At 39.7% G+C, this 26,363-nt stretch overlaps 1 protein-coding gene across 15 annotated transcripts in view; it reads right to left on the bottom strand.

Annotated features, from left to right (window-relative positions):
- Positions 1 to 26,363, bottom strand: part of ehbp1 (EH domain binding protein 1) — a 561,098-nt gene that overhangs the window by 323,611 nt on the left and 211,124 nt on the right. For all 15 annotated transcript variants that reach the window (XR_011355819.1, XR_011355820.1, XM_069931681.1 and 12 more), the window contains 2 exons: positions 13,594 to 13,858; positions 10,367 to 10,580 (listed from right to left, as the gene is read on the bottom strand). Coding sequence is in view for 13 of the 15 variants with exons in the window: in XM_069931681.1 (XP_069787782.1) it covers positions 10,367 to 10,580; positions 13,594 to 13,858 (479 nt within the window). In the remaining 2 variants the exon portion in view is untranslated. The remainder of the gene's footprint in view (positions 1 to 10,366; positions 10,581 to 13,593; positions 13,859 to 26,363) is intronic.

Below are 26,363 nucleotides of genomic sequence, written 5' to 3'. Positions count from 1 at the left end.
AGAAGACACATTGTTGTGCAGTTCATCTGTGGACATAAAGGTGGCTTTGCAATCCCAGTCTGGAAGCGCAAAGTCTAGCATAATGGGGGCACTGGAAGTCTATTTTGTAATAACTGAGGCTGCTGCTCTGTGACGTTGTTCACGGCCTTCCACCAGTTTTTGGCAATGCCTATCTTGGAAGCTGGTGTAGGCTTCTTTGTACAGGGCTCGCCAACGGGACCTGTCAGCAGCCGCAGTTTCTAGTTCACTTGGCTGGATGCCACAGTAGTGTAGGGTTTCCTTCACAGCATCTTTATAGCACTTGTCTGGACAACCTTGAGGTCTACTTCCTGTCTTCAGTTCACTATAGAGCAGGTGGCAAGGCATACGTTGGTCATCCATTCTGATGACGTGTCCAATCCACCGCATCTGGACTCTGATGATCATTGGCTCAATGCTGGTGGACTTTGCGTGACCCAAGACCTCCAGGTTGGAGAGACAGTCTTGCCAACGGATGGTATGCATATGGAATTTCTCCAGTTGTTTGACATCAGTACAGAGTCCAGGTCTCACATCCATATAGGAGAGAAAGGATGACCACAGCTCTGTAAACTTTCAGCTTTGATGGGATGTGGACATTGTGTTGAATGAACACTGGTATGCAGCCTCTCCAGAGCCTGGCTGGCCTTGCTGATCATGAGGTCATCACTCAGGGTGATGCTCCCCAAGTATTTGAAGCTGTTTACATTTGTCAGCTGGGTCTTGTCAACAGTGATTTTTGGTTCTATGTGTTGGTGTTTGGCACAGACTGATGGAGTACTTCAGTCTTGTTCAGGTTGATGGTCAGGCCAAAGAGTGTAGCAGCGTCTGAGAATTTGTTCAGCATTAACTGTAGATCACTAACTTTGTGCGCCAAGTGCGCAGTCATCTGCAAAAAGGGTTTCTTGAATGACTTTGTAGAGGCACTTCGTCCATGCATTCAAGTGGCGAAATGAGACTACTGCAGAACAAAGTACTCCTAATAGTCTCACCAAGGCCCCATCCATCATTGAAGCGCATCCTTCCTACTTATTTATTCAGTTGCCCTTACGATTAAAAAAAATAACATTTGTGAGTTTTTTTCTGATTAGTTACTTCCATTCTTTCTGCTTGGGCCTTGTTGTTCTCCTGATGCTGAGGTTTGAGGTTTCAATATTTTGAATAGTCATGAGCCACCATTTCTAAGAAAACAATGGACTTGTAAGTATTACTTTAAGATGGATTTGAGGATAACTTTGAATCTTTTCATTAGTTTCTTGAAGATTCTCTTCCCATAACAGAAGATAGAAATAAAATTGGTTCTGGAGTCTGGTTTCAACTTTGTGACTGATGTAGCTTGCTCAAATGAGCCTCTGTAATTGGGATGTTGGTCCAGGAGAGGACAATAGTGTTGATTTTCTTTTCCTTCCAGTGAGTGCCTTGAGATGTCTACTGGATGGAATCCATGTTTCAGAAAAATATAGAAGGGCTGAGGTAAATGCTGCTTGGTGGACCATGCATTTTGTGCTAGTTCTGATGTCTTTAAATATTCTTTTCCCCTATCAACCAAAGGAGCACCCCAACATGGTTGCAAATTCCATCATCGATTACTACCTTTTTCCAAAGTGATAGCTTCTGGGATATGGGTTGTCATCTGTGCTTTCCAGCACTTTGCCATGAAGCTTTATCACCAGTTAATAGAGTGGCCAACAGGATATGTTTGTAAGGTGTTACAGGTATATAAAGCAAATCCCATTCCTGTCACGTTTCAGTGAAACCTTCAGCAATAAGCTGGAGTTCACCTCTAAGCATGTGCAATTACAAGCATCAGCTGTAAACTGCTGTTTGAGAACGGAGTCATAAGCTTAGAATGCTTCTCCTCTACTCTATCCAGCCAAGATGGACAATTTCACATATACAAGTTCGATTATCTGAAATCGGATTCTCCGAAATCCTGTTATCTGAAATTTTTTCGAGCTGAACTGACCGGGTCCTCGAGCTCCCAATGGCAGCAGCAGTGGACCTCAGGCTCCTTGCAGCAGCAGCGGGGACTTCAAGTTCCTGGGCAGAAACGGGACCCTTGGGCTCCCAGCACAAATGGGTCCTTGGTGGAGAAGTGTCAGTAATTGGCAGTGACCAGCATTTTTTGGATGAGAATTAAACATTATTTTAATGCTTAAAAAGCCTTGCCTTGTTGTTTGTTTAAACACTATTAGAAGTGATTTGCTGTTGCAGGTAGGCTGTTTTTTAAAAAATGACCAGTTCTTCAAAAAACCATTCATCCAAAATAGGCCCAGTCTCAACCATTTCAGACTTTCGGAGTTGTACTGTTTTATACATTGGTACTTAGCATTTAGCATTCAAGCCCAAACACACAAACATATTTTGAAAAAGGTAACTGAACTTGCATGCTGCTCTGCTGGGAACCTCCTCTATCAACACCATCTATAACTCCTGCTGCCTAGGAAAAACAATAATTCCATCTCTGCCACATTCTCTTCATTCTCCTTCTGTCAGGAAGAAGATTCGATAGTATGAGATCACACACCTCAAGATTCAAGGACAGTTTCTGTCACCAATCATTATCAGACTCTAAATGAACCCCAAATTGTAAAATTATGCTGCCTTGCTCCTTATCAACTCTCTTTGTAATTTTGCACTTGCACATTGTGTCTTACTTGTTTACCAAGTATGAGATGTCTACTGGTTTGCTCATAAAACAATCTCTTCCATTGCAATTTTTTTATATATGTTACAATAAACTTAACTTGAACCCTGCCCTCTCCTGCAATGAATAACCATTTGCTTTAGTGTGAAGAATGGAGTTGGGCAAGCTGGAGTCAGATTTAAGGTTGCACACTGACCAGGATGGTGAGTGCAAACTATTCATGAGAACTGGTACTTATTACATGTCAAAAAAACACTCATATCCTGAGGTCTTTTTCATCATGTCCAGTTGGATACTATGGAAGTGGCTGCAACCACCACCTATCCCTCCCCTTTCTGTGTTTACTACACAGGCTTTTTCAGCCTAGAGATCTCATGGTGGCAACAGCTCAACAATTTTCTGTCCATTCCATGAGCTTTAATTTTCTGAAGTGATCTTTGATCCAGCACCATACCTCAGGAAATCTAAATATTGTACAAACACAAGATCCTACTTAGTCAGTTTAGTTCAATGAACTTCAATAATCTAGTCAAGTATGATCTCCCTTTCACAAAACCATACTGACTTTGCCTTATTATCATGATTTCTTTCGATATGTTCACCAAAAATGTCTTTATGAATTGCCCTTAATATTTTTGCTATGAAGGAAATTTTGGAAAATTAATACCAAGCATCAACCATCTCACCAGCTACTTCTATTGAGAGCATTGGATGGTCCATTGGGTTTCCAAGACTTATCTCCTCACAGATCCAACAGTTTGCTCAGTATTCATACGACAGTGATTTTCTTAAATTTCTGATTCCCGATTTACATTTATTTCCAGGATATTATTTGTACTCTAGTGAAATTAATGCAAAATAATTGACTATGTATAACTATGTGTATATTGTGACAGAATATATAGAAATATTTTTGGGAGATAAAATTGGGAAAAGTTAAGAGTAGGTTACATACAAACACTTTAAAACAGATCTTATTTGAAAAACTGGAGAATTCATATCCAGAGTGACTTTAAAGAAACTTTAAAGAAGGTCTATGGAGACTTCACAAGTAGGTGTTAATTGCACTAATGTTGTGGAATTAATGGACTATTGTCTTTAAAGCAACAGCAAAGACATGATGGTCTTTCATAAGGGTGCTCAGGAGGTCACTGATGGGTTCTTGTTTACCTAAAAGCAACAGATGAACCAGAAGACTGACTTCTACTGTTTGATGGAGACGGTCAGGTGGTTTTTGCAAGCAGAGGGAGAAAGCAGTCTCTGACTGAGCGTCAGAGTGTGTGTGTGTGTGTGTGTGAGAGAGAGAAAGTTGTGACAAGTAGCGGAAGCTTGCTGGAACTGAAACAGAAGCTCCAGAGTGGAAAATGTTAAACTTGGAATAAGAGAAACAGAAAGGAACTCTGTGATAACATGAAAGAACGAGGTTATCATCTGGAGAACCCTGAAGGGCAAGTTTCATCAGCAAGACACTGAGTGACTGAGGGAAGTACCTCAGTTGTGGATGTCCTGGAACAACTCATCTCTCTCTACAAAACCTACAAGAACCTTCCTGAGTGGTAACCATTTACCTTTCAAACACCAAAGCCTGGTGAAATTCATAACTGTTAAATTCTGTGCACAGTATAAGAATTGCTTGTAACCAGTGAACTTGGAATGAGAAGTGAGATTGGACTGTGAACCAAAGAACTTTCCTAAACTTACCACACATTACACACAAATGCGCTTAGAATTAGAAGGGGGTTAGGCTAGGTTAAGTAAGTTAATAATAATATACAAGTTAAAGTTTGTTTCTATTTTCATGTTTAAAGATAATTAAAAGCAACTTTTGTTTAAGTAACCATTTGTCTTGGTGAATATCTATTGCTACTGGCTTTCGGGGTTCTTTGGGCACGTAACAATATGACAATATCATATCAAGTTTGACTCCAAATCAAACTACAAATTCATTGAGTACATCACCATTGTTGGCTGAATAACTGGAACTGACGAGTCAGAATAAAGGATGAAGATCAAGAATGTGGTTGGATAATATCAGAACAACAATTTTGCTCTCAATATCAACAAAACCAAGGAACTTATTGTTGATTTTTGAAAGGATCATGCATCTGTCTGCATTGATGGAACAGAGGTGGACAAAATTAAAAACTTCAAGTTCTTAGGGGTCCATATTTCAGAAGACCTCTCTCTGGGAACCAGCACATTGAAACATTTATGAAGGCATACCAACACCTCTACTTTCTAAGGAATCTGAGGAGGTGTGCCATTTCATCAAATCTTCTATCAAACTTCCAAAAGTGCATTATGGAAAGTACGCTGACTGGTTGCATGACAGCCTGGTTTAGGAATTTAAATGCCAAGAACTGCATAATGCTCCAGAAGGTAATAAACATTGCTTTGCCCATCACCTCCCATCTATGAATGCATCTATGTGAGGCATTGCTTCAAGAAGGCAGCAAATATCATAAAGGGCCCCCATCATCCAGACCACAACCTCCATGCACTGCTGAAGACGAGCACCTCTAGGCTCAAGTGCATACATAAAAATGCTGAAAAAACTCAGCAGGTCCTGCAGAATCTATAGGAAGTAAAGGGTAACCTGAGCCCTTCATCAAGTATGAGAAAAAAGCAGACAGGTACCCAAATAAAAAGGTGAGGGGAGAAAAGGGCAGAGGGAGGAGTACAGGCAAACAGTTAAGTGGTCATAGGAGGATAAAGGTGGGAGAGCAGAAGAGTATAAAGCTGAGAAGTAGGGTAGGGGGTTGCTCTATGAATGAAGATGGAAGGGAATGGGGTGGGGAGCTGGAGGAAAGGAGACAGGGATAAGGAAAGAGTGAGACTAGGGGGAGGAAACTGGAAACTGGAGGTTAATATTAATGCAGTCTGGTTGAAGAGAGCCCAGACGGAATATTAAGTGTATACTACTGTAGCTTTTTTGAGTTCTCTTTGTATTTTTTTTACTGTTCAGCTGCAGCAAGTAGCAATGTTAGTGCATGTATGATGAATATGACAACAAACTCACTTCAACATCATGTTATCATGTACTTCACCTGCCATCTCCTTGTTTCAGATTATTATGTCCCCAGACTCACTTTCAATAGCAGCAATATTTGGTTAACTTTTTTTCCCTTTTAAATAATATTCAGTTTTTCACCATCTATATTTGCATTCTGCCTAGCTTTATCTCATACTCAAGTTTTTCTTCATAAATCTTTTAGACACTTTTTTGCAATTTGTTATATTCAGCTCAGTCTGATGATCTATCACTGTCTTTGTGCAATAATTTGCTTTTTTGTGAAGTCTGATTCAATTTTAACTTGATAAACTACAGATGGTGTATCATTTCCTTGGAATTTTTATTTCTCATTGGAATTCATCTATTCTGTGCTTTCTGAAAGATCCTCTTAAATCTATTAACCTATTTTGCCCAGTCATCTTAGCTGGCTCTACTTCCGTGACTTCATAATTGTCCTTGTTTAAATCTACAATATTGGACCCATATTTCTCACTTAATGCAAAAAAAATCATCTGTATTATGATCATAGAAGTAGTTTTGAAAAAAACAGCAGAGGTGAGGCAAGTCAGCCATACCTTTTCCACCTGAATGGTGATGCAGATTTGGCCATTTTAGATGAATTGGGATGTTTTAATATTGGTCAGTTTAAAGAAGATATGAAGGATATTCCAATCGAGTACATGAACATTTCTAAGAGATCCAAGATCAAGATGATATCATACAAAAGCACAATTCCATTGGTGTCGGTTTGCCATGTGATAGCTTTTGCCACTTTAATGGCTAGAAGATCTATTTTGCTAAGATGGAAGGTCTCTATCTCTCCCATTTATGCACAACGGATCACCTGAACCTTATCATGCTTGAACCCAGAGTAGATTGGATGTAATGTATTGAAAACTGAAGTTAAGTTTGATAAAACGTGGCACACTTTTATGGAATATTTTAAAGTTTAATGAATTATACAGTGGTTTACTGTTTTGTATATAACATTTGAAAAATTTATAATCTCTTCCTGAACTAACTTATTTACATATAAGGCAATTCACCAATGTACCATTACTGTTACCCTTTTGGTAGTTTAAGGCGTCCCAGCGACTTTCTCTTTTTAATTTAGGGATTATGGATTTAGGATAAGTTAAGTACAGTCTTTTTTCTTTTTCTTTTTAAAAATAAATAAATAAATAAATAGAATGGGGGGAAAAGCACAATTCCAATATTTTAGTAACATGATATTTAATGCATTTTGAATGAAGGACAGAAAGATAATAAATAGTTTTCAACATCATAAAATAACTTGATTTATTAAACTTCATGGCCTGCTAATTACTTTGATATTTGCAAAGAGGGCTGTTTAAGTTTCATGAATATGACAACTAAATATCCTGTGCAAAATTGATGCTAAAATGCTCTTAATTTCCTTAATGATTTGTCCTAATGTTAAGCAAATAAAAATTAGGAAGCATGAATAGACCATCTGACCATTCAAGTCTGCTCTCTCATTCATAAAAATCATGGGTAATATTCTACCTTGGCATCATTTTGAATGGTATCTGAACTTTCCACCAGAGTGTGATTTTTACAAAACCCCACACAACTGCAGTGAGATATCTTTACTCCTGCACTCAGATTCTACTACAATAAAAGCAAACCATTTGACCTCTCAACTGCTTGTTGAACCTGCATTGTAGTCTTTTTAGTAGCCTGTGCATAAGGACATCAATAAACATCAACATTTCCCAATCTGTTGCCATTTGAAAATTACAACTCTCTGTTCGAGGAACCCTGCCAGCACCTGTGGGAGCTGAGGGATGATCAATGTTTTGGCTTGAGCATGTTGAGTGAAGGAAGCCAGTATAAAGAGGTGAGATGGAGGAGTGAGACACGGATAGGTAGAACCAAATAAGGTGGGGGATGATGGACAGATGGTAGAAAAGGATGAGAGGAAGAAGGAGAATGGAGTTTTGAGCCAAAGCAGAGTAACTGGCAGATGGAAATGTAAGAAAAAAAATTGGAAGGGCCATGTAAAGAGAAGGGAGGCGGAAGAGAGAAACAGACCAGAAGGAGCTAAGTTGGACCAGGTAAAGAAGGGATAATGGGCAGATGGGCCTGTTACCATGCTCTATGTCTAAATTTAAGTACATTATAAAAAATGATTTTATCCATTCATCTAATCTGCGAAAATTAATTTGAATTTTTAGTGATTCACTGGTTATTGACAACTAACATAAAAATTAACAATGAGCAAAGTCTGCAGAAAACCAAATTGGAACAATGCTTCTCCTTTGAAATTTGATGGCCCATGAGTTAGCTTCATTCAGGGGAAAAGAAAATTACTGGAATTTAAATGCATCTTTCTGTTCGTGTATACTTCAAGGTCCTCTCGTGCAAATTCATAAAATAAAGCTCTCTGGTTAACCTCAGCGGGAATAGAGGTGTTCAAGTGGATGAAGTTCCGTAAGTTGGCGTGGAATTCTTATGAGGAAGTTGTTCTAGTACACCTACGGGTAAGTCTCCCAACAGCCCTTCACTAGTCCCACACTGATCCCACCGCCCTGCTCCCAGCTGTTCCTAGGTGTCTCTAGTCACCTTGTTCTGTGAGCAAGCTGGTCTGTGGGTTTGTCCTCAGTTTGAACAGTTTGAAGCCCACTTGCCATTCCTGGCCTCCTCCATTTGGGGTCAACCAGCTGCAAAGTGTTAGTGTTGCTGTGGGCTGCTCATGGAGAAGGATGAGGGCAATAACAAAGTGTGGTTGGGTCCAGCACCAAGGTATCATTCCTAGTACATCACTAATTTGACACTAGTTCTGCCAGATTGAGCTGCAATTATACAGCAAAGGTAAAAGGCAGAGTCAATCTGGCTGTCAGCGAGTAGTTCACTAGGGAATACCTGACCAGCAGGCACTTGGGATTTAGCCCATCTCAGATCTCTATGCATGCTCCCACAAATGCAGAAGTCTGAAATGAATTGTACATGAAATGGCTAGAGCTGGGGATGAAATGAGCTCATGGTGAAATAGTGATGTCACCTCTACGAGACTCACCATTTCATTAGGTGGGTGAAGCACTGATGTGTTGCTGGGAGAAGAATGAGGTGATTTAATTCATAAGTATATAATTCATGGTTTTGACAGGATGGCTGTTGGTCTTTCAAAATAGGGCTTGATTATTCATGAATAATGTAAAAAGTATGTATCATGGGGTACTGAATCTGGAACTCTACAGAAGGAAGGTGTGAATACTCAGTTACTGAATGCATTCAAGATAGTCATTGACAGACCTTCAGATATTAATGGAGAGGAGATTAGTTTTAGGGAGTAGCATTGTGATAAAAGACCTTCCCCCACACTGATCCCACCACCCCGCTCTCACCTGTCCCCGGGTGTTTCGAGTTACCTTGTGTTGTGAGCAAGCTGGTCTATGGGTTTGTCCTCAATTTGAACATCTGAAGCTCACCACCCTGCTCCCCCCTGGACAGCCCGCCACCAGCCCCCAGTGATTAGTGAGGGATTATTTATGTCGGTATGTGAGTGGAAAGAAAAAGTTTGAAAACCACTGTTTTAATCATACTTAATTGACTCATTATATGTACAGTTTCATAACTCCAAAGGAAATGAGCCAGTGACAAATCTTTCTCAAGCAAAATATCTCAGTAACAATTGGGTCTAGAGCAGTGGTTCTCAACCTTTTATCCCCACTGACATACCACTTTAAGTAATCCTTTACCTAATTACAGAGACCTACGGCATAGGGATTACTTAAAGTGGATCGAAAAAGTTTGAAATCCTCTGCTATAGATCAATACTTTCAGAAGATTTCCCATATTCTTTTATAAATTATGCACATTTTATTAAATTGTGTGCATATTTTCCCACTTTCTTTTATAAATTGTGCGCATTTTATTTCCGTCACATTTTACCACACTCTTCTATTAATAGTTGTGTGCTAATAAAAGTAGCATTTGTTTGGAAACCCTTGTATCCAAACTCATCTCTCTCGAACCTGACACTTTTTCAAGACAATAATGACCAGTGCAGGACCGACAATGGGCTGCTAGGAGAGTCTCCTGACAGCCTACCACCAGCCCCCACACTGATCCCACCATCCACTCTCCCTCCAACATCTTGCCACCAGCCCCCAACTTTAGATAATGGTGATGCCAGTGAGCCACAGAGCGACGATGATTACTGTCGGCGTTACTCACCATTATTTCAACTTTGCGTACAAGACCAGGAGAATATTTTTGAGCCATTTTTTGCAAAAAAAAAAGTGGGTCTTACACGTTGTCAAATACGTGACACTAGACGCCAACATTGACGCTGTTGTGTTACACATCCTGCCTCTTTTGCTCCCGGAATGTCGGCTTGCTTTGTAAAATGACACACTGGCCCAGCATTATGCTGACTTTGTTTGGTTCAGTGTAAACGATCAAAGCAGGCTAAGGATTGATCTTCTTTACAGCAACATTGCGGGATTTCTGCGTAAAAAGCCCTACAGATTAGTTGTGTGGTAGGATTTAGATTCAGAAAGTAAGCTATTGTTACCCTCAAATAACTTATCTCTACTTAAAGTTCAAAAATCTCTGATGAAGCTTCAATTCCTTTCTGAGTGACTAGTAACAACTAAAAGTTAAACCAATAATTTATTATAATAAATTATGATGTTAATCAATTTACAAGTGATAAACCAAACCTTTGGTGAAGTAGTCAGATCCTTCACAATAGCAGGCTTCATGTGCATCTTTACAGTTTCTGTCTTTGGTGTAGATTTAGTATCAGGTCGAGGAGGTGATGGAGCTTTCCTTTTTGTCCTTTTTTCTGTCTCACGTTGCTGTACTGAAGCTGTCACTAATGTGGGTTGATTCCTTGTAGAATTTGATGCCTTCGGCTCATAAAATGGATTAGATCTAATTAAAACAGAATTAATTTTTAAAATACCTCTTTAACAGTATTCGACCTCAAAAATAAACTTTTCTTTGTGTACTTAAATGCACCAGTGTATTTTGAAAACATTTCTGAAATGTACAGTTTTATTGGTGCATTTTATAACCTTTAATCTGCTGAATGTACAATAATTTAATGGCACATCCACTGTGACAAGCTTTTCAAGGTTAAAAGATAATCCTGTTCAGTGCTTCTTACTAAACATTTAAATGAAAGTTGAAGCCTTATCTTAAGGTCCACACTCAGACATTAAGTGGCATGCAGTCACTCTTGAGAATATGCCATTTGCAAAGACTGTTTTAGGAGAAAAATACAAAATCTGCTTTTACTTAACAGCAAATTTAATGTTTATAACCAAATGAGAAAAGGTAAGAAGGGTGCAAGAATTGCTTGCACAGCTTCAAAACCAGACAAATGATATCTTATTAATAGAAAAAGTGCAATTCATCATTTACCTTTAAGAATTCTGAAAATATACATGTGATGAAGATGAATCATGAGGACAAATTGTGGGGTGGGAGGGGGAGCAAGCGAGGGAAACTGATTAGTTAACCAATTTATCATCCAACAGTTACAAAAATCAAAACTGATTAAACTTAACTTTCAAACCAGAGCAAAACACAAGCTGCTGGAGGAACTCAGTGGGCTGAGCAGCATCACTGGGAGATAAAGGATTGTCAACATTTCAGGCCAGAACCCTTCATCAAGGCCTGCTGAGTTCCTCCAGCAGATTGTCTTTTGCTCCAGATTCCAGCATCTCCAGTCCCTCATGTGTCTAACATGAAAAGTACTTGGATTGTAATATAGCTTTTTTTTGAAACAAATCTTGTCATGGAATGTACTTATCGTAAAAGAATAAGACTGCTGTACAGAAGCATTCTATTGACTACCAGTGGGAATCAAGATTAAACTGCAGATGTAAAATCAACCTCAAATTTGGTGTGGAAAAGCACTTAATCAGGAAACAGACAACTAGGCATTTTCAGTGCACATTGCATTAATTTCCAATTTTGCCTCCCAGATGCATCTGTCATTCATGAACATCCAATAAGAATGAAAGACAAGGATGATGGAACCAAATTTAATCTGCTGACAGAAAGTGTCTCAGAGGAATAGTCCATTCATTGGCATTTTAAAACTAAAATAAAAGCAAAATTAGTCTCAAATGAACATCATTCTTTGAAAACATGAATTATTCTTCACCTTAGCACATGAATGTTTTGGTAATGATTGAATAATTACAAGTGCAAACACTAAAATAAACAATCTGAGCGAAAAGGCATAAAAACACAGCAAGTACTCAATGTAAGTATTTGCAGAAGTCTCAAGCACACTAATAAAAGTTATCATGTATGGGTAGCATTCAGAACTTTGAACAAAATGGTCAAATCACAGCATTGTTTTTAGGCCACAATATATAGACCCATACATACAAATCAAGAATCACACTGCTGCTTTCATGGTGGGTTGAATTAAGAGATGGAATCTATTTGATCTTCCCCAAAACAAAAAAAACTGTTCAAGTCCTTCATCTTGCAAACATGAGGTTTTTTTTTATGCAACCCCATGCTTGATTTATTTTCCCCCCCGAACATTTCAAAAATGGATGTTTTAACCTATGATCATGGATTCCAGGGTCGGTGCCAGAGCGAGTGGTAGCAGGGGTCATTGGATAACCACGTGGGGACACAGTCTTCTGCTCTATAACTCACTTAGTGCGGCGGGAAGGGGGAGCCAGTGGTGCCTACCTGACTCCGCGTGCTGCCCCTGTTAAATGTAGCACTGCGGTACGATATTACATGTGCACGCATGTTGCACGCATTACAACCGAACTTACCTTCTGACAGCACGAGTGGAAATATTTTTCCTTTCCTATATCTGTTTGTATTTGGTTTAAATTCATTTAGAGAACAGGTAAGTTGGTAAGTTGTAATATTAAAAATATATTTTAATGAAAAAAGTTTTGTGCTAAAGGCTTGGCCTGTGGGTGAGTTTATCACCATGCGTGGTTGGGGCGGGCACAAGACCTCGGTTGGAGGGGGTGATGCCAACAAATGCAACCCCCAACCTTGGCACTGACACTGATGGATTCCATACCCAAGTTTCTCAATAAAAAAGTGATAAAAACTAAATCCATTATATTTAAAGCCAACAATTCTTGTTAACATGGATAGTGAGTCAAGCTAAATGTAATAATTCACATAATTCCATACACATTGCTCCTCAACAAATTTGTTTCCCTTGACACCTTGCAAGTGAAATGAAAGACTGGGTAATGCCTCCTCTTGCTTGCTAAGACACCAGGAAAGGCAATCCAATTGGAGCATGAATGCTAAACTTTATTTTACTGAAAGTCAATGGAAGGGAATCATTTGTCATCTAGTACTTAAACCAGCCTCTCTGCAGTTGTAAGCCTGACAGCCTAACACCCTTAAAGTATAAACTTCTTTCAAATAAAGCTGCCAAGCAGATTTCTGTAGACTTTGGTAGATAATCTGTTAAAAAGCAGATGTCTTCGCCATATCAAAACATTATTGAGAAAAGATATCTCCAATGAATGAGTCAAATTAGCACCCAGGTACAGTAAAATCTGTGGCTTGCCTTTTCCCCAACTAAGCCGAACAGAACTATGAAGAGAACAGACATCAGGTGAAATGTAAATAAATAAATAGATATCCAAACTGCAGCATTTATTCCTGCAACTGTCTCCTTTGATGCATTTTATAGAAGAAATGTACTGGAAACTTAATTGACTAAACTAAGGTGCATGAAATTGGATGCTCTGACTATATGATTTTTAATACCTATTAAACTTAGCTTACATAGGCGAACAAACAGGTAATGATCTCTTTCAGCATCGTTGAATGTTTAGGTGTATCCAAGAAATGTTACCCATTAGTTTTTAGATGTGATTCTGTGAGGCACTTGAGCACTAAAGTGATTCTAATCTAATGTTGAAGTATTTTAATAACATACTCATCTAATTCCTCCTCCTCTGGTTTGGTTGTTTCAGCATAGAGATACTTGCTCATGTCCACAGGTTTGACATTCTGTCTTTTTGCTGGTTTTGGTGGCTCAGTCAGTTCTGTCCTATTTTCAAGAATCCTGTCAGGCTGAAGATCATTTACATCAAATGGATTGAGGGAGTCATCATACTCTTGTTCATTAAAAGGATTGTTAGGGTCATTATCAAAGAAGAATTCTTCTGATTTTGCTGTAGCTGTAGTTCCAATGTTTCTGTCTGTGAAATAAAAATATTAAAGATTTAAATTTGAAGCAATAGGTCCATAAAAATAAAAACAAATATGCAGATCACCATCCATACAAACTGTGAAATCTGTTTCCCACCTCAAGTAAAATAGCAATTTCTGCAACCAGACTTTTTTTTAAAAAAAAGACCTGATGACATTAAAATTTCATTAATAGTATTCCTTGCTGCACTGAGAGTCTTCATTAATAGAGAAGCTTGAAATGTTTCTGGGTGGGTTGTGAAGGAAGCATTTGTCTGTGAACGTTGTTTTCAGAAAATGGGCATCGAAGAGTGGCATGGTTACCATAGCAGTTGTGCAACCCTATGCCATTGACTCGGGTTCGAATCTGGCGATATCCACAAGGTGTTTGTATGTTCTCCTCGTGATCTGCGTGGGTTTCCTCTGGGTTCTCTGGTTTCCTCCCACCTTCTGCCCGGTGTATTCGGGCAGCACCAACTCATGGGCCTGTTACCATGCTGTACCTCGAAAATTTAAAATTTAAACTGTAAACAAGCTGTAGTTCCTTCGCATTCTGCCAGAAAACGAATGTAAATTTTTTATGCAAATGTTCCACTTGTGTGCCGGCATTACATAATTAAAATGAATCTATTAATCTGTGCAAGTAACATCTGAAGCTGAATGAATCAACAACACATTTTATGGAATCAGTCTGTTATTCGTTTCAGTGAACCTTGAAACCATAGAGGTGTACAGAACAGAATGAGCCCTTTTTGCCCACCTTGTCCATGCTGAATAGGATGCTTATCTATGCTTATCGCAAGTGCCTACATTTCCTTTCACCATTCCTGTCCAAGTATCTGTCTAAATGACTTTTAAATGGTGCAACTGTATCTGCCTCCACTACTTCCTCTGGCAATACATTCCTGATATTCAGCACCCTCTATGTTAAAAATGTACACCTCAGATCACCTTTAAATTCCTTCCCTCTCACCTTAAACCTGAACCCTCTAGTTCTTGACTTCCCTGCCCAGCAAAACGATTCTTACTATCAAACCTATCTATCTCCCTCATAATTTTATTAACTGTATGGTCACTCCTGAGTCTCCTACATTCCAATGAGAATCTTCTGAATCTATCTAATCTCTAGTTATCACTACAACCCTCCACTCAAGGCAAATTTCTGGTCAATCTCCTTTTCTATCATATCCTTACTGTGGTGAGGCTGGCAGAACAATATACTAATCTCTGACTAATGTTTTGTATAACTGCAACATGCTATCCCTACATCTACACTCAATGCCTCAGCTTATGAATACAGGCATTCTAAATATTCTTTCACTATCCTATTCAGGATAGTGATTGATTCAGGATGAGATTGGTGAATATCAGGCAATAAAGTGAGGAGTCCAACAGGGTTGTGTTCTATCACCAGACCTATTCTCCCCATACAGTGAAAACATCATGAAAACCATACAAAAGACCTACCTGGAGTAAGTATAGGGGGATATAATATCAACAGCGACTGATAAGAGTACTGATAGCAAACAATGAGGTAAATCTACAGAGACTAGTATCTACCATCAACACAGAGAGCGAAAGATTTGGCCTAACTTTAAATAATAAAAACTGAAGTAATGGCAATATCAAAAGAAACCTGATATCCCAAAATGTAGGATCACGTTGGGTATTGAAATCCTGAAACAAGTTCACAACTTCAAGTACTTTGGATCATGGGTAACATAGACATAAAAGCAAGAATAGCAATGGCTAGAACAGCATTTACAGAAATGAGAAACATCCTAACGAACAAGAAAACAGCAATTGACATCTGCCTTTGAACTCTCAGCTGCTACATTCTTCCTATATTGATGCACGGCTGTGAGTCATGGACCATCATAAATGCAATGGAGGAAAGAATCAATGCAGCAGAGATGTGGTTTCTCAGAAGAATCCAATGCCTATCATATACGGACAGGATAACTAATGAAGAATGAAAATAAATCGTATATTACTTAAAAGAATCCGAAAACAGCAGTCAAAATTCTTTGGTCATATCATGCAAAAAAAAATTAGAACATTTAGGTACAACTGGAAAGCTGGAAGGAAAAAGAAGCAGAGGCAGGCAGAGAATGAAAATGATAGATGGATTAACATCATGATTAGAAACAGGGAAAGCAACAAATACAACTTTGAGGATCAGGGATCGTGATGGGTGGAGACATGATCGCCCACGCCAAATGGCAAGGCACCTAAAAAAACAAACAATTTTATTCACCTGTGTCAGCAGTTTCGGAGAGCTATGGACTTGTACCCCAAAAGTCCTTGTTTAGCAACTCTCTGAAGTCCCTTGCTATTCATTCCACATGTTCCACTAAAATTTAACTTCTTTGCAGCCACTGCGACCGACATACTGTTGATTTTCTCCAAATGGTGGAATCATAATCTGAATCAGAATTTATTGTCATGAATAAGTCATGAAATTTGTTGTTTTGTGGCAGAATCACAGTGCAAACATTCATATAAACCATCTTACAAAAATAAATAAAAATAGTGCGCGAAAAGTCAAAGTAAGGCAGTGTCTGGTTCATGGATCATTCAGGAACCTGATGGCAGAGGGGAAGAAGCTGGCCTTGTGCTGCTGAGTGCTTGTCTTTAGGTTCCTGCACCTTTTTACTGATGGCAGCAGAGTGAAGAGGGCATGGACTGGGTGGTGGGAATCCTTGAGGATAGAGGCTGCTTACTTAAGACATCACCTCTTGTAGATATACTCAATGGTGTGAAGTCTGGTGCCCGTGATGTTGCAGGCTGAGTTAACAAAACTCCGGAGTTTTATCTTGTCCTGAGCATTGGCACCTCTGTACCAGACAGTGATGCAACCAGCCACAATGCTCTCCACCTGTAGATGTTTTCGAGAGTCTTCAATGATATACCGAATCTCGGCAAACACTTCACAAATTATAGCTATTGGTGAGCCTTCTTCGTGATTGCATCAACATGGAGACTCCAGAACAGATCCTCAGAGATGCTGACACTAACCAATATGAAGTTCTTGACCCTCTCCAATACTGAGCCCTCGATGAGGGCTGAATCGTGTTCTCCTGACTTCCCCATCTCCTTGGTTTTGCTAAAGTTGAGTGAAATGTTCACGTGATACCACCCTCCTGTATGCTTCCTCATTGCGGTTTGTAATTCTGCAAACATCCACGGTGTCATCGACAAATTTGTAGATGGCATTGGAATTGTGTCTAGCCACACAGTCATGGGTGTAGAGTAAATAGAGCAGTGGGCAAAGCATGCATCTTTGAGGTGCGCCTGTGAGGAGGAGACATTGTTTCCAATTCATACTGACTGTGATCTTCCAATGAGGAAGTCAAGGATCCAGTTGCAGAGGGGGTTACAGGAGACCAAGGTTTGGAACTTCTTGACCAGCACTGAAGAAATAATGGTGTTGAAGGTGGAGCTGTAATCTATGAAGAGCTGCCGTATGTACGAGTTGCTGTTTTTGAGCTGAGTGGAGAGCCTGTGATATTGCATCTACTGTGCAGCTTTTGTGACAACAGGCAACATGCAGTGGGTCCAGACCTTTGCTTAAGTACATGTTAAATCTGGAAATGACCAACCTCTCAAAGCATTTCATCACAGTAATGTTAGTGCGACTGGGCAATAGTTATTAAGCAGCTCTCTCTGCTCTTCTTGGGCATGGATCCATCAGGGATGCCCTTTTCTAGCAGGAGGGAACCTCTGACTGCAGCAATGAGAGGTTGAAAATGTCTGTGAACACTCTGGCTAGTTGGTTGGCACAGATTGAGAGTGTTCACCCTCTTGAATGATGTGCTTACATTGGCCTCGGAGACATATCACAGCGTACTCAGCCTTTTCAGGGATTCTCGTAGGCACTGTTGCGTTCTCCTCAAAGTGGGCATAAAAGGTTTTCAGCTCTTTGGGTAGTGAAGCATCATAGCCATCTATGGTGTACACCCTCCCTTTGTAGACTAGTATGTCCTTCACTCCCTGCCATAGCTGGTGTGTATCTGTCTCTGCCCTCGCTTTGTAGACTAGTATGGCCTGCACTCCCTTTCATAGCTGGCCTGTATCTGCCTCTGTTTCTAGCTTCCTCCAAAATTGCCCCTTTGTTTCAGAGATAGCCTTCTGCAGGTTGCACCTGGACTTCTTCTGGAGATCTGGATCCATCGCCTTAAACGCCCTTTATCTTGACATCAGCAGGTTGAAAATCCTCTGATTTATTCAAGGCTTCTGGTTTGGGATCACATGGTATGTGTGTGTGGGCACACACTTGTCCTCACAGATCTTGATGAACTCAGTAACACATGTTGCATATTCATTCAAGTCTAAGGATATGATCCAGTCCACCAATTCAAAGCAGTCCTGCAGACGCTCCTACGCCTCTCTCGACCATACTTATGTCATCTTCACTACTGATGCAGTGATCCTCAGTCTCTGCTTGTTACAGCGAGATGACCAGACTTGCCAAAGTGTGGTTTTGGTATGGCTTGGTAAACGTTCTTCATGGTAGTGTAGTTGTGGTTGAGTACATTGGCTCCTCTGGTCTTGCATGTGACGTGTTGGTGGTAGTTCGTTAGAGTCTTCTTTAGGTTGGTCTGATTGAAGTCCCTGACAATGATCAGGAAGGCATCAGGATGTGGTGTCTCCTGATGCCTTCTTGATCATTGTAGGGCACCAGTCCTGTAGTGGGAATCTCCTACCACCCAACCTCATCAACCACCCCCGCTTCAAAAGAACATCTACGGGGGCCGTCGCCATGCAGAGGATCCGAGCAGACATGCTCTGAAAGAGCTTTCCAGGAAAAGTATTAAAAAGATGGTTTGAAAGTTCAAAAATCAGAATTTCATCACCAAAAATGGATAACACTAGTGCTAAAAGGCCAAGACAACCAAAATCGAAAATTGAAGAAACAGCAGCTCAGCCAGGAACACTGAGTGAAAGCCTGATGAGGAGTAGCACAGAATGGGCCTCAGGACCGGCTAAACCCAGCAGAACTAGCCAATATCTTGAAAAAGATGGAAACTTTGTGCACTTTCTTTATGAGCGTTGAATCAGCGATAAGAGACATATCAGATTGGATATTAAAGAAATTGTGGAAGATTTAACAAAACAAATGATGCAAGTGGAGGCTGAGCTGGACAAAACAGAAGACAGGAAGAAAAAGCAAAAACATGGGACACAGACAGAAAAGGAATGGTGGACAAGATCGACCATATGGAAAATTTCAGCAGACATAATAATGTAAGAATTATTGGACTGAGAGAAGGAATTGAGGGGAAAGACCCGGTAAGCTTTTTTGAAACATGGATCCCACAAATGCTGGGGCAAAAGAAGCTAAATGCAAGGCTGCAAATTGAAAGAGCTCACTGGACCCTTGGAACCAGAAGAACTGGTGAACAATAACCACAGCCAGTCCTGGTAAAACTTTTAAGTTACCAGGAGTGGGATGTGAACGTGGGAGCAGCTTACAAATATTCAAAAAATAGCAATGGCCCATTAATGGTGGACAATGAAAACATTAATGTTTTTCCAGGACTTTAGCCCTAATTTGGTCAAACAAAGAGAAGAATTTGACGAGGTAAAGAGATAACTGCAATCCAAAAACTTAAAATACTCGATGACTTACCCTGTGACGCTGAGGGTTGATGTCTCAGAAGGTAATCGAAGAATTTTCAAGAATAGGAAGAAGTGAAAGAATTTTTACAAAAGCTGTGAAAAGATTAAAAGCTGCCAGAGAAGAAGATTGAAAAGACCGTTTCAAAATGGGGCTAACTTAAAAATGTCTTCTTTCAATCTTGTAGTATTGAATCATCTTATTTTTACTGCTAAAATTAAAAAGAAATCACTGTAATATACCTGGAGAGTTCTGGTGAGAAAGGAAAGTGGAGAAAAAGAGGCAGGGTGGGGACACCGATCTAAGGGGAAAAATGGCACCAGGAGAGGAGCAGTTTTTTAAAATGCCGCTAAAGGGAGCAGTTCTTCTTCTTCAAAAAATTTTACGGGCATTTTTTGTGGGCTTCCAGGTTTTATTGCTTACATCATCATCAGAGCTAGGGATATATGAGTGTTTTTAAAGTGGAAATGTGTATGTTTCTTAAAAGGGAAATGTTACTCAAAAGGGAGATGTTTCTTACAAAGGAAATGCTGCAGTATTATTTAAAAGTCAGAAAGATTTTATTGTTATACAGTATTTGTTTGAAAAATGGTATGGATAAAATACTAAAATTTATTAGTCTTAATATTAATAGGTTAAATGAGATAGTGAAAAGCAAAAGGGTCTTGGCATACTTAAATAAATTAAAAGTAGATATAATCTTTCTAAATTTGAACTTGGTAAATTAAAAAGAGGATGGGGAAGACAAATAATATCATCTTCTTTTGCTTCAAAGACAAGAGGAGTAGCGATTCTAATTAATAAAAATACACCAGTATTAATAGAAGGCACATCGGTTGAATGGGCCAGGTGGTATGTAATGGCACATTGTAAAATTTATGGAAACATATGGACACTTCTGAATATCTAAGCCCCAAATTATGACGATGAAGTCTTTATGAGGAATATCTTCGTAAAAACAGCAGAGGGAAGACAAAATATATTGGTTGAATGAGATTCTAATTTTTCCTTAGATCCAATATTAGATAAATCTGCAAGAACAATAACGAAGGTGAAAGTGGCAAAAAAATTTCATATATGAAGAATCTAAATCTTATTGATATACGGAGGCAATTAAATTCTACAGAGACTATTCTTTTTACTCATGGGTACACAATTCATATACAAGAATTGATTTATTTTCAATGTCTGCTCAGTTAAAAAGTAGAGTGATTAAAACAGAATACCTACCAAGGCTTTTATCAGACCACTCACCACTAACATTAACTATTACAATGATGAAAAAGCAAGAAAATGTAAATAGATCGCATTTCAATGCTACAATACTCAAAAGAACAGACTTCTGTGAGTTTATTAAGAAACATAAATATTTTGCGAAACAGATCAGCCAGTTATTGATAATATATTTTTGATATGGGACATGCTCAAAGTATACTTGAGGGGACAAATTATATCCTATATAAAAAATCTTAAGAGAGAACATATGGCAGAAGTAAAGAGTTTGGAGAAAGATATTACAGAATTAGAAAAAATATCAAAGGACAGGACTACAAGAAGAATACAGACTACTGGACAATAAGAAGCTAAGATACAATACATTACAAACATATAGAATAGGAAAAAATATATAAAAAAACTAAAAAATATTGAGTTAGGCAAACGGGCACATAAAGTCTTATTTTAGCAAGTTAAAACAGGGGAGTCAAGAATAATAAACACTATAAAAACAGAGACCGATACTCTAACATATAAACAAAAGGAAATTAATGATACCTTTAGACAATATTACACAAAATTATACAAATCACAATTTCTTGGAGATGAGAATGAAATGGAAGAAATTCTGTTGAATGTTGAACTTACAAAACTAGAAGAGAAAGAAAAGATAGAACTAGACACCCTCTTTACAAGAGAAGACATTGAAAAAGCCCTGGGTACCCTACAGGCTAATAAATCACCATGAGAGGATGGATTCCCAACTAAGTTTTACAGACAATTCAAAGAATTACTAATGCCTCTATTAGTGGATGTTTTGGACCAAGCACTAGAGACACAGACCTTCCCAGAATCATTCTCAAATGTTATTATTACAGTACCACCAAAAAATAAAGGGATCCATTAAAAAATTCATCATCATCGGCAACATTGTTTCCTCCTTGTTGACCATCAAGATGAGTACATCAAGGCTACATGCTTAGAGCCCTGCTCTACTCCCTCTATATCCACAATTGCAGAGCAAAGTTCAGCTTCAATGCAATCTACAACCAATGACACTATTATCATTGGGCAAATAATGGATAATAATGAGTCATAATAGTCAAGTCAAGTCAAATCATCTGATTGTCCAATCCTTCTTCTTTGGCTTGGCTTCGCGGACGAAGATTTATGGAGGGGTAAATGTCCACGTCAGCTGCAGGCTCGTTTGTGGCTGACAAGTCCGATGCGGGACAGGCAGACACGGTTGCAGCGGTTGCAAGGGAAAATTGGTTGGTTGGGGTTGGGTGTTGGGTTTTTCCTCCTTTGTCTTTTGTCAGTGAGGTGGGGTCTGCGGTCTTCTTCAAAGGAGGTTGCTGCCCACCGAACTGTGAGGCGCCAAGATGCACGGTTTGAGGCGATATCAGCCCACTGGCGGTGGTCAATATGGCAGGCACCAAGAGATTTCTTTAGGCAGTCCTTGTACCTTTTCTTTGGTGCACCTCTGACACGATGGCCAGTGGAGAGCTCGCCATATAACACGATCTTGGGAAGGCAATGGTCCTCCATTCTGGAGACGTGACCTACCCAGCGCAGTTGGATCTCCAACAGCGTGGATTCGATGCTGTCGGCCTCTCCCATCTCGAGTATTTCAATGTTAGGGATGAAGTCGCTCCAATGAATGTTGAGGATGGAGCGGAGACAACGCTGGTGGAAGCGTTCTAGGAGCCAACCCGATGAAATAGCAACATGCAACCAGACAAACTCATGTACAGGCTAACAATACATATGCAGGACAAAAAATTCACTTATACAATAAATAAATATTCTCTACATGAATCTGAGAGTCTTGGATGGTTAGTGTGAGTAGTTTCTTTGGTTGTTCAGCATTTTCACTGCCCTTGGGAAGAAGCTGTTCCTCTGCCTCATGGTGCTGGGTCTCATATTCCTGTATTTCTTCCCTGATGGGAGCAGCTGAAAATCATTATTTTCCACACCCTCTTTAGACATCCATCCCAGTAGATCACACCGATGTGGGGGAAGGGAGACCCCAGTGATCATCTCTGCCACTATTATGGTCCTGTGGATTGACCTGCGATCCATTTCTCTGCAGGAACTGTACCATACTGTGGTACAACTGACTAGGACACTCTCAAAAGAGCTCCTATAAAAGGTAGCCAGTAGCCTTGCCTGCTTCAGTCTTCTCAGGAAGTACAGTCACTCTTGCGCCTTCCTGATAAGTGAGGAGATGTTGAGTGTCCATGATAGGTCACTAGTTAAGTGAACTCCAAGGAACTTGGTGCTCTCCACTCTCTCTACTACAGAATTGTTGATGTGTAGTGGAGGATAGTCATTCTTGATCCTCCTGAAGTCCATGAAGTTCGTCTTGACAACATTGAGACTCAAATTGTTACTCTTGAACCATTTCACAAGATTTCTCTATATTGCGACTCATCGTCGTTGACACTGTTGTGTCGTCTGCAAACTTGATGACATGATTGGAGCTGGATCTGGTGGTGCAGTCATGGATCTGTAGCGCGAACAAGAGCAGGCTGAGCAGAAAGCCCTGAGGTGCACCAGTGCTCAGCATGATGGTGTTTGACATTCTGCTACCATCCCGGACAAACTGTGGTCTTTTCATTAGGAAGTCCAGGATCCAGTAACAGGGAGGGAGGGATGTTGAGTTCCAGCAAGGACAGGTTCTCCACCAGCCTCTGGGGAATGACCATGTTAAATGTCGAGCTCAAGTAAATGAATAGCAGCCAGCCAGATGAGGCATTGTTCTCCAGGTGGCTCAGGATGGAGTGAAGTGACAAGGCTATAGCATTGTTTGGAACTGTTTCTTCTATAGACAAATTGAATGGGTCCATCGTCTCTGGGAAGTGTGCTTTGATGCGGTCCATCATCAGACACTGGAAGCATTTCATAATGGTGGCGGTCAGTGCCATAGGTTGGTGGTCATTGATGCCTATTATTGTTGCCTCTTGGGTACTAGGATGATGGTGGCAATCTTGAAACCTGTGGCAACAATGGACTATTGTAGTGAGGTGTTGAAGATGTTCATGAAGGCCTCCATTAATTGTTCAGTAGTCAACCAGGTATGTTGTCTGGTCCACCACCTTGTGTGGGTTTACATTAGATATAGTTCTCCTCACCTCAGTCACAGCTATACAGGGGGCTAGTTCATCGGGGTGGGGGGGGGGGGGGAGGGATCAGAGCTTTCTTTGGCATCATCCTTTTCCTCTCATGTAACTGTTCATAGATGTTCAGTCTGTCCAAAGGGAAGCATCATTATCCTTAACTCACAAGGTAGACTTGAGACCTGTTATAGTCTTGATCCCATGCCAGGATGAGATTGAGAATCTGGTTGTGTGGTGCGAGAACAACAGCCTATCTCTAAACATCAGCAAGTCCAAGGAACTTATTGTGGACTTAAAGAAGGGGAGGATGACAGACCATGGACCTGTCTTCATTGGTAGGACAGCAGTGGAGAAAGTTAATTGCTTCATGTTCAGACATGAGCATCTCATGTCAGAGGTGCTCTCCTGGGTACAACACATTGAGGTAACCATGAAAAATACATACCAATGTTTCTACTTTTTAAGGAGTCTGAGGAGACAAGGCATGTCACTCTATGAAACTTCTGCAGCTGTTCTGTGTAAAGCATATTGAATGGTTGCATCATGGCCTGGTTTGGAAATTCAAGTGCACAGGAAGGCAGAAGGCTGCAGAAAGTGGCAAAACGTAGCCTAGTCCATCATGGGCACCATCACTCCACACAAGATACAGAATCCTGAAGTTCAGCACTTCTATGTTGAAGAACAGCTTTTTAATAGTTTTTTTTTCCCCAATGGCTATCAGTCCCTTGAACTTTTCCATACTACTTTGACCATAACTCTACTCCAGGATCACCAAAGATCTGTCTTCATTATTGTAACAACTTTTTTTTGCACCAACTGCAACAGTAAATATTTATCTTTGATTTTTTTCTCTCTCGTGTGGTAACTTATTTCATATCTATTTCTTGTGGGTGTGTTTTAAAAGACTGTGTACCAGCAGCAAGTAAAAATTTCAGTGTAATGTACATTGTACTAATATGTATGACAATATGCTCTCATCATCATCAACTTCTCAAAAAACATTACCTCACACTTGGCTGGATTATATTCCTCTCTTTTTGCATACTGACCTGCTGTATCCTGAGACAACCTTCCTTGAATTTTTGTCTTTTCTACAAAATTACCACTCATACTACCTTCATTCTCATGCAGATCATTTCCTACATATTACAAAGAACAAAAGTCCTAGCATTGATCCCTGTGATACACCACCTGTTAAAGTTTAAACTATATTCACTTTGGAACTGAGATTACCTCTTTTTACAACCTTATGGATATCTCTGGGAAAGAAAGAGTCACTGTTCATGCTATGCCCAAGACTTGTAAGCAGTTATAACAGAAACCTGGTAAATTGCTTAATTGTATCTTATTTTTTTGCACTGTTGGCAACATCATGAGGAGCAAATCAAGAAAACTAAAATGCTTTTCAAGATTGTTCATGTGAAAATATGCTTTGTTTGGATAATTCAAGATTAATATCACATCTCTGTTCAATATATCTACTTCATGTGTTTCTTCATCCTATTAAATTGATTAGCGCTGGGAACCCAGTATTAAAAGACACCGAGCTGGAGATCAATATGGGATTGTTGCAGTTGTGAACAATGATCAGGATATTGGGGAAGAGAGATCACATTTCTAGGAAAGATTTGCAGGCATGAGTCAGGGTTGGATAGAAGTACGCCACCAAGGACAATTAAGCATACGGAGATAGGATTGAGCTTCATGTTCAGACATTTTAGTAGGGGTTGGTGATTGGGTTGTTCATTTAAATGGGCCACACATAGATTTGGATATCAGCTGATAGGTTTAACACGGTGTGAAAAGTTGTCCAAAAACACTTGAAAATGGGTTGAGGCAATTAAGATTGATTTTGAAGTCTTCATATCCAAAATGTTAACCACAATGTTCCCAGCACATTTTTACTGTTAGATCTGTTTTCTATCAGAATTGAAGCTGGAATGAGCCAACTCATACAAAGGCTCCACCTTGTGGCAAGAGACCTGAATTATACCATGAAAAATAATAACTTGCTTTTACACGGCATTTCCTCTTCTGTGGCAGTTCCTCAGGATTGAGGATGGCTCTCTTCAATTCTATTTTTATGGATCTTGATGTTATTTCTGTGGGAAAATGTCCCAAGAGGAAATTGGGGAAAAAACTGGCAAAAGCTAAAGGAATACATTAGGATAGGTGACTGAAAATGTACTTGAAGCAATATGCTCTAAGGTCCACCTTGAAAAAAGAGGGTAGAGAGGGGGAGTGGCAGAGAGAAGGGGAGAGAGAGAGAGAGAGAGAGAGAGAGAGAGAGAGAGAGAGAGAGAGAGAGAGAGAGAGAGAGAGAGCAGATATGTTCATTGACCAGCCAGTAATTCATACTAGGAATTATTCATGTCATCAAAAGTTTAGATTGAAAGTTGCTTAAAAAAACACTGGAATGTTAACAAATAGTTACAGACCCCTTCCTCCACCTTCTCTTTTCCCCCTCCTTTCACCTTTTTATTCAGTCTCTTGCTTATTTTTGCTTTTACCTGATGAAGGGGCCAGACCTGAAATGTTGATTATTCTTTACTTCTAATGTAT

The sequence above is a fragment of the Narcine bancroftii genome, chromosome 4, assembly GCF_036971445.1.
Source record: "Narcine bancroftii isolate sNarBan1 chromosome 4, sNarBan1.hap1, whole genome shotgun sequence".
In the NCBI taxonomy this organism is placed as follows: domain Eukaryota; kingdom Metazoa; phylum Chordata; class Chondrichthyes; order Torpediniformes; family Narcinidae; genus Narcine; species Narcine bancroftii.
This window is presented reverse-complemented; position numbering and strand designations above follow the sequence as displayed.